We start from the raw sequence: 9,688 nt of genomic DNA on the forward strand, positions 1-9,688 counted from the left end.
TTAAAACGCACCAGACAATACTAGCGAAAGTTTTAGATCCTAAGGCATCTTTAACATGCTCCCTGCTTACGACTGTAAATACGATGTTACATAAGAGACTAGTGTGATATATACACATGGAAATAAAGAAAGAGTCGGACAGTAGACTTTGAGACATTGTGTGAGAACTCATTTCATAAGTCCCTGAGAGTCGGCATTACTAGGAAAGAATAGTAACGCGTCTACTGTCGGTAATTAGCGTCGCGCATTGCGACATTCCTGCCCGGTCGGGTCTAGCCCCGCGGCAAGCTTACGCACGAATATGCGGCCGAGGGAGTAGATCATGAGATCTCGCGCGTGATTTCCACGCATTCGGAAAGCCTGTTGTCTGCGAGCGAATTTCTTTGTCGAAAAAAGCGTTATGCGCGACACACGATGCAGATATCTCACGCGTTTATACAAACAACACGTGAGAAACGGAACAATCACCGCTCGGTGAACGTTCGATTTGCACAAGTGGCAACGCAACAAAAGACGAATCAACTGGATAATTAAAAATATTAAAATGATTCATTAATGGTCATGTAAATTATTAATTAATTTATAGATGAAATGAATTAAAAATTACTTTAATTCACTTTGTCTCACAAAGCTAAAGTTATTTGAAATTTTGATAAATCATATCAGATTAGAGACTGAGATTGAGATTGAATTTAATCAATCAAAGCAAAGCTCACTAACTAATGTAAATTCTGTTTCTTCCGATTGGTTAAATTCTCTCAATTTTAATCTCTAGTCTGAACGGGCTATTAGATATTGTCAATTATTGGATTATCGGATTATCTTAATTATGGGTGCAAGTAATTTTATTGACATCTCAGAAAAAGAAATTAAATAAGCTTATTCTAAAATTTCAAAAATTTTTGTTTGTCCAAAGTACAAAAGTATACGTGTGTCAGTTACTGATAAATGAAGTAAAACATGTACATGCAAGTAATCGCAATGCCAATATTGACTCAACGTTCTGCTTAAGAATGTCGATCGATTGAGTTTCCGGTGTGAAAAGCAACGTTCGAAATAATTTTTAATTCACAACGAGTGGCAGGCTATTTTCCGCGGAAATCTAAAGAGTGCAATTCTGATTTTTCCACGCGTGCCGGATATGCACGCTTGCATTTGAAAGGCCGTCGTTAGGACACAGGCGAGGACACTCGCCAGCACGGATAGTGAGTCTTGCACACGTCTTCCGGTATTCCGGTATTGCATGCACCAGTTACAATGGCGTAGACGCATTTTTACAATGGAATCAACACTAATAGGAATACGCGGATCTGTAAGACCGTGTATTACCTAATTAAAGCGTCCACCGTATCCGCCGCACTGGTGTGTCTCTCACTCTTACTCCAGAGATAGAAAGTCGTCGTGGAGAGTACATGGTGTCTCACAGAAATGGGTATAATGCATAGATTTGTATGCTAGGAAATAACGCGAGCGAAGAAAATCACGAGGTATCCCGATGAGGCGAAACTGTTTCAACAACAATAGTCGAAAGCGAATAATCTGAGACAAAAGCGACGCTTACCTGACATTTGTCCTGTCATGCCCCTCGAGTTTCCAATGCGCGTTGACATTTTTATCAGCTATCGACTTTCTACGAATCAAATTATATCACTCCGCGGATCTACCTGTTATTATTCATTGTCTCACAACGATTTTATCTAGAGCGGCCTCGGTTGTTCAAATTGTGTTTCGCGAAATTTAACAACAATTCGTAATAGCAACTTTAATCTTCTACAAGAAGCAGATCTTGATAAAAAATTAGATACTCAGTTTTTCAATTTTTGTCATTGTAATATTCTTCGAACATTCTATCGTTATCATATAAACTTTTATTCTTATTCTTAAATACGTTTATTCTTATATACATTTATCGTATTAATGTGCATTTGTAATATATGTTTACTGTACATCGTTTTTCTTATCGTAATAATCCGGGGGGGGAGGGGGGATAGAATATCCTTGGCGCAATATGAGGCATGAAAATAGCACAGATAATCGGCACAAGGGCACTCGCAATTTAATTGGAGGCCACCGAGATCTTCGAGTGAATGGATGAAGAGCGGGGTACGTTCTTCAAACTCTCGATGTCGTCCTCGAGCGAATAGGGCACGAAGGGCTCGGTCTGCACGCCCACGTCTTCGTGATCGAGTTCCAACGCGTCTTGCTCGTAAATTACGTCGTGACTCCGCGGTCTCGCCACAGATGGGATCCACGGTTGCGGAACGCCTTTGCCGAGAGCCAGAAAAACCGCAGCGGTCGTCAGTAAGACAACAGAAGCAACACCGAACACCAATCGCCAAGAACCAGCGATCTAAAACGGATGAACATCGCAAACACGAATTAAAATTTAAAATCAAATTAAAAATAAAAAAATTTTTGTCAGCCGTAGAGAATTACAATCATATTAGAATTTCTATGCAATCTCCTAATTATTATTTGAGGAATGGCGCAATAAAGTTGTTCATCTCTCAATATTTATATCTAAATTAATCTATAAAAATGTATACAATAAAATGTAAAAAAAAAATAGAAAAATATTCTTCTTTTACTTTAAATACGAAGCGCCACTATGTCTGAATATTAAGATATGTGTTAAACTATTATATATATTCATATAAATAAATTAATTTCAGAAATATATGATAATTGCATGTCGATTGTCGAACTTTCACAATCAATCTGAAATATTAATAATCCCCTTCGTATTTAAAATAATGTATTTAACATAAATGATCTTGTTTCTAATCTTATTGTTTATACACGCTCGCTTACAATGCGTAACTCTTTATATATATATATCGGTTATTGCGAGAAATATTGCTCTCGGTAATCTAAAGGCTTAGGACGGAATGCAAGAAATCCGGGTTCGACTCCCAGCCGAGGCAATATTTTTCGCAATAAGTTTATTACAGTTTTTTAAATTTGAGAAATTTAGGGGGATTATTAATATTTCAGATTGATTGCGTTGAAAGTCTGACAACCCTATCGGCACGCAATTATTATTTCTGAAATTAATTTATTTATATAAATATATAAATAATAGCTCAACATCTTAACATTCAGACCGTAGTGGCGCTTCATATTTAAAATAATGTATTTAACATAAACGGTCTTGTTTCCAATCTTATTATTCTTCTTTTATTTTAAATTAAAAATATTAAATATATTACGCGAATATATTATATTCTTATTTAAAACAATGTGCAATTAGGCACAAAATAATTAATAACTATTTAAGTGAAAAGCAACGAGGGACGACTCATGCAAAACATAGAAAGTAGAAGGAAAGACTCGTCGCTAAATCCTTGTTATGTAATCCAACATTTAATCGTACATTCGCGGATGTACGAAGATATTTAATGCGTTATTATGTTTGCGCGGGCGGATAATGCGCATGCCTGCGTGATAGTAATTTGACTTACGGAGCCATGAAGAGCCTGAGTGACGAAGTAATTGGCGGCCAGCAGTCCCGCGGCGCCCAGCGTGGAGCAAAGAGCGCACGCGGCCGCGGCGCACGCCGGTGACTCCGCAGGTGCGAGATCAGCTATGGCTGCGAGTGCACCGGCTGGTGCGGTGCCAGAAACAAGGAGGGCTGCTATCCCTAGCCAGGCAGCACCCAGGGCCTGGCAGCCAGCGTAACCAGCGACGAAGAGAAGGGCCGCGGGGATGAAGTGCGCTAATCGCATTTCAATTTCGATATTACTAGGAATAACTAACAAGGGAATCTCTCGCAGAATGTCAAATTCTGATTTTAATGAAACTTTATGTGCATATGAATTACGTAAATATATTTAGAAAATATCAACTGAAACCAGTTTTTATGAAACCATCTCTTATATGTAAAATAGTTTTCAATTTTTTTTGTTAATTATCAAAAATTATTTGAATGTAAAAAAATATTTTATATTAAGTGTGGGAAAAAGTTCGTGGCGTTTTTTTAATGCCATCTAACGGGAAAAACGCCACGACAAACTTTTTCCCATATCTAATACAATATTTTTATAATAATATTTCCTCTATTTATCTACGTCACATTTTTAAAAAATAATTTTTTCCAAAATCTATATTTACAAAATTATTTTTAAAAAATATTATTGTTGTACCTAAATAAAGATAAGTTAATAGAAAATCTTCATATAGAACATTTTTTATATCTTAAATAGTTTTTGAGATATAATAAAAAAGCTGAAAACTACTTTAAATGTGAAGAGTGATTTCATCTTTTAAACCGTTTATTAACTGCAACTGATACTTTCATCTACTTACGTAACCAATATGTATACAGTTTCATTAAAATTAAGTTTCATTAAAATTAAAATTTGACACTTCAAGCAATTCCCTTATAAGCAGAGTCAGAGAGACGTCGAGAAAATATTCTTGTTATATACGTGGGATAAAATCTTTAGTTCATTACTCAACATGTCTGAGACTTTCCATCTTCAATTATCGTAATGAGATCTCATAAGCTATTACTCTCACAATCAGAGCAAGGTAACGCCAACAATCAGTTCACCTCGCAGCAGAAATGAGTAATCTATAACGCATTAATATTGCGTATTTTCCTACAACAATATTGCTGAATTTCAATATTGTTAAATTTTCATGTTACACATTTTTTATAATTCAAAATTCATTTTTCATTGAGAATTTGCAAAAAATATAAGAAACGAAAATTACTTCTTTTTATATCAATTAATTCTACTGTATGTACTTTACATAAATTTACTCTACTTAGAGTTGAGAGTGAAAATGACTAAGTGGCCAAAATTCTTGCACGAGTTTCATAATAATATCAGTATATTTAAAAACAATAGATTCATTCTGTGTCGACATCTGTCAGTCATGTTATCTGTGTGCGAACAAGCTATAAGAGCAAAGTGTTTTAATCTTATTGATTTTCTAGATCCAATCATAAACTTAAGTCATATAAATGTGATAACTTTATTAGAATAGAAAAAATTAATTGGCGAATATTGTAATCGTCATCTTGCAAACTATGTGAGTTACGCATACGCAAAAATATTAAGTGGCTCCAAAATTAGAAAAGTGAACTTACTATTTTTATTTATATTGTAGTATTGTAGACGTAATATTGGAAATACACAGAACGCACCTGTATAGACGACCAACTTTCTCGCCGTGGTCGTGGAAACTATTTTAGATTCGCGGACGTGATCTACTAGGAGGCCGCAGGTCAGCGCAGCCATGAAGTGACCGATGTGAGGTAACGTGGTCAACACTGAGTCCTGAATTGAATTACAATTTAATAACGAGGTGAGATTGCGAGACCTACGAGGCTCACAACTATCTCCGTATTAGGATATTTGGATATTAAATATTGTATCCTAACATGTAATATAAAATTTATATGTGATAATAAGTGAGAATCGATCGATGTGACATATGAAGAAACTTTTATTTAATTAAAACAGATTGTAGTGCCTAATAATATCATTTTTTTTGCCTGAACTTATAATTTTTGAATTTTAAAATTTATATCTTTTTTGTTTTAATATTTCGCGCGGTTTTTTCATTTGAATATTTATGGAATGTTTTTAATGTTAATATAAAATAAAAACAATCTCAGCCAACTTACGTTAGCTGTAGAAAATCCATAGATAAGCTTCAGGTACTTCGTCATGCCAAGTGCGAGTGTCGCGTCACCCCACTGATTACCCATCGTCGCCACTGCGGATGCCCAAACGGGTACAGATCTCAGCAACTTTCCCCATGGTATCACAGCCGCCTGTGATAATTAATAATCTCGTAGTTACATTTTAAAAAAAGTCTAATAGGTTACGTACATACATGTAGTAAATCTTAAGTAATCTGGTAAGTCAATGTTACCCGTCGTACGACAGGTTGTCATAGGTACTAATTAGCGAATGGAAAATTTTTAGAGACTATACAGAAGTTTTCAACTCTTATCAGACTACTAATTAGCACGTTCAATTATTTTAATAACTTCCGAGAGTGTTGTGAATACTAGCTAAATAGATCGGAAGTGTCGCTTACAGTTGTATCATGTTGATAGGACTTTGGCGTGTCCTTAACAAATCGGCCGAAGGCGAAATACCAGCAGAGTGCCAAAAGAACCAGACCGTAACACAAAGAATCGCGACCGAACGTTCGCACCACCGCGGTGCCCAGCCATCCAGTGAGGCAGTAACCCACGCTGACAGCTTAAAGCATGGGAATTAGGATTAGTCGAGTAATTTGGATCATGTAGACTGATTGTTAGTGAACACTCATTGTCAGTGAAGAATATTTTTAGAAGTATCTTACAAATTAAAGAGCATGCTTGTAATATGTTGTAGAACAATAATGCACAATTTGCAGTCCCGTGGATTTTTTGTGCCTCATCGACATGTAATCGAAAAAACTTAAAATCATATTTTTTATTTTATACAAATCTGTTTTTACAAAACATTATAATGAATGACTCGGAGAATTCTTTATTCTTTTTATTTATCATTTAAACGATATCGTATATTCGCAATTCTTAATATACCTGCATAACAACTAAAGTACCAGCTTCTATGATTGCTCTTAAACCAGGTCATAGCGAACATGTGAGCAGCAGGCATGGTTGCGCCCTGCAAAAGAGGATGTCGTAATGATTCTCGCGCGAATGTTTTATATCGTCGTGTTTTACGGTGCTACGCAAAATCGAGTTCACGTCATTGCGAAGCGCTTGGAAATGGCAGTAATAAAGTCTATGCGCGCCGACTTACGGTGCATAATCCTTGAAACAACCGAAGCGCGACATGCGACGGTCCACGCCAGGCTGCAGGTACTAATAGAGACGCTAAACAGGCGCTAAGAACTGCACGTGAGAATACCATGGAGGGCCCTGATCGGCCCCACACCAGGCAACCTCCCAGGATCGGACCGGCGACTTGTCCCCATAAGAACGCCTCGCGCATAATCGATTCCGCTCGCTCCTCCTGTGGCAGCTGTCGTTCATAACATGGATTATTAATGTTATTCTGCAACGTAACAGTTGCAAAGCAACTGTTCTTTAGTGTAATATATATATTTACTTCTTGGAATAACTTGAAAAGACGTTAACTTAATCATTAATTATTAATGCAAAACAAAGCGCTATCACATCAATCTCGTTTAGTTTGTATTAACGAATAAAAATTTGTTAGATAAATAAAAGGAAGTACCACATTTACCACTAATATAAGGCAAAATATTTAGGTATATGTATACCTCCATAAATATAATTTCGAAGTCTTCGGTGCGATTGCGGCTGGTGATATTGACCAGCATATCGCAGTGCCAAGATGTATCGATGATGGCATGATTGTCTTTCTGATTCGCTAGCAGTGCGACGGAGGAGCTGACTTCGACTGCGCCGCAAAGCGCAAATCCAACAGCGACTAGACCAGCAACGATGTGTCGCGCTCGTACAGCCGCTAACAAATAGCAATGTAATTACATGATAATCGTAATAATCGCGACCAATTTGATCAAATTATCGATAAAAAAAATCACTAAAAACTTGCAAATAATTTCATAATCAATAAAGATCAAATAATCATTAAAAGATTAATCATATCGCGTTGTTGATAAAAATCTCATGAATATTTTAATAATATCAAATTGTCTCAGTAAAATCAAGAAAATGAATCAAATAATTTTTTATTGGATCGTGTGACTTATTTTATAAATATTTATCCAAGAATTTTATCGTTGTTTATTACTGAAGAAGGCCTAATCGAGGCCGAAATGTCTATTATATTTATATATATATATCAGAATAAAATATTATCTCGCTAACTAAATCTTGCGTTGTGGCACATGCCCTTTATTTGATTAATTTGAATTATAAGCCACTTGAATTCTTTATTGTGAATTTTTTATTTACTGTCGAGGGAATTATTTAATAAAAAAATTATTGAATAGAACGGTAGATATGCATTATTAATTATATTGCGCAGAGCTAAGATTTTACATTTTTGACAGAAATCTCTATCATTCAAATTATAATAGTAACAAAAGAAATTTTCATATGTGTATATGTACATTCATTATCACAGTCTCCAAACATCGGAGTACAGCAATGTTGTTTGATTTTGATAACTTACTCAAACGACTGGCACGATAATATCTTGCGTATAAATTCTAAAAGGTACTTATGTCAATTAGCTTTTTATGGATAAAAATAATATTTGTAAAATTACAAAACACACAAACATTAATTATAACATTTCGATAATATTAGATTGTAGATTAATATATAAACTCATATATCACGGTCAAAATATTAACTATAACGCAACTGTCAAAAGATAATAAATATGGATGAAGTTACTTAAAGTTTGGCCGCGCGACAACGCGAAATAAAATTAGATCTCACGCGCACGATGTAAGAAATAAAATTAGTTACAGTGATTAGAATTTTGACGAACCTCGAACCTCTTGCGCAGCGAGTTTTAGTTGACAACTGCCACGTTTAACGAACTGCACGCTACCTCTCTTGACGAAGTCTGCCATCTCACAGAACCCAAAAATAATGAGATCGACCGCGACATCTCGCTCTTATCACGCCCCAGTGTTTGATTCTTCGCGCACTATCTCTCCACTACTCCGAGTGTACAGGTGACCTCGACTTTGGCTCGGCAATGATGAAACGCAAATAGCTGACTTTTTGACAAGACAATGAACGCGTAACGCTATTAATTCAATAGTGTTAATCTAAGAAATAGTGATTTGTATGCTTCTGCTGATCCTAATATTAGTTCGTTTCATGCGAACAGATAAATACGTAACCGGAGCGAGTAATAATGTTACTAATAAGTGTAGGATGCTGACACCAAATTTATAATTTATAACTAAAATTAAATGTATAGTAATCTTAAGATCTTTAATATGGAAAAATTAATTTCATATTAATCGAAGATTCTGACTAAAGATTACGCCATCGTTTCACGATACATTGTATGAATAATTGATAAGTTATTCACTTCCTTTAACTAGACAGACGTAAAATCGTTTTGCGTCGTAAATTGTTTATTAATAGTCTACGTAATCATAGCGCAATAATAATGCATTAAGAATTCCGGAAATCCGTTGCCAAAGGAAGTCGATTGAGGGCACAACGTACCTTTGACCTCGAGTGCCGCGTGTCTCAACTGGACGCTACCGCGTTTAAGACGAACCAGCGCTGCCATCGTCGTCAAACGTGCTGACACATCGATTGCGTTTCCATGATGTAGGACCGATACTTTAGGCACATATCATCGACAAGTCCATTATTGATCTTTTCGATCACTTTGCTATCGCGCAATACGAGGTTGATAGGACGCGACAGCGGTGATGAGTTACGCGAACCATACTGGTCATCTGGCCGATGCGAGTGAATGAACATCTCCGTTAACGAGACTTGATACAATAAGTACCTATGCCGGATCAGCCTTGAAGCACCGCGCGCGAGGTCCGCCTCGTAATATTTTCCCCACGTCGGAGTCGCCAAGCGATATATTAAACTTCATCACTGATAAAGATCTTCAAACGCAACTGTTGGTTTTTCCCTCGCTTTATCACAATGATCATGACACGTGATTTAGTAATAAATATTAATAATTAATATACAGTATTATTATGCATGAACGTCATTGTGATGCTAATGGAGCAAAAA

At 36.1% G+C, this 9,688-nt stretch overlaps 1 protein-coding gene across 2 annotated transcripts; it reads right to left on the bottom strand.

The window, feature by feature from the left end:
* Positions 1 to 1,926: 1,926 nt before the first annotated feature.
* Positions 1,927 to 9,417, bottom strand: LOC108690914 (sialin-like). 2 transcript variants are annotated; one of them, XM_018198459.1, is made up of 9 exons: positions 8,460 to 8,544; positions 7,258 to 7,463; positions 6,774 to 6,995; positions 6,551 to 6,635; positions 6,055 to 6,221; positions 5,636 to 5,785; positions 5,153 to 5,285; positions 3,462 to 3,715; positions 1,927 to 2,350 (listed from the first exon to the last, which is right to left on the bottom strand). In XM_018198459.1, the coding sequence occupies exons 1-9, from the start codon at positions 8,542 to 8,544 to the stop codon at positions 2,057 to 2,059; spliced, it is 1,596 nt and encodes a 531-aa protein (XP_018053948.1). In that variant the 3' UTR covers positions 1,927 to 2,056. The 2 variants fall into 2 exon arrangements, with proteins under 2 accessions (XP_018053948.1, XP_018053949.1); XM_018198460.1 differs by lacking the exon at positions 8,460 to 8,544 and adding an exon at positions 9,155 to 9,417 and having other exon boundaries at positions 2,057 to 2,350.
* Positions 9,418 to 9,688: the final 271 nt, after the last annotated feature.

Source organism: Atta colombica, unplaced genomic scaffold (assembly GCF_001594045.1).
Source record: "Atta colombica isolate Treedump-2 unplaced genomic scaffold, Acol1.0 scaffold38, whole genome shotgun sequence".
In the NCBI taxonomy this organism is placed as follows: Eukaryota; Metazoa; Arthropoda; class Insecta; order Hymenoptera; family Formicidae; genus Atta; species Atta colombica.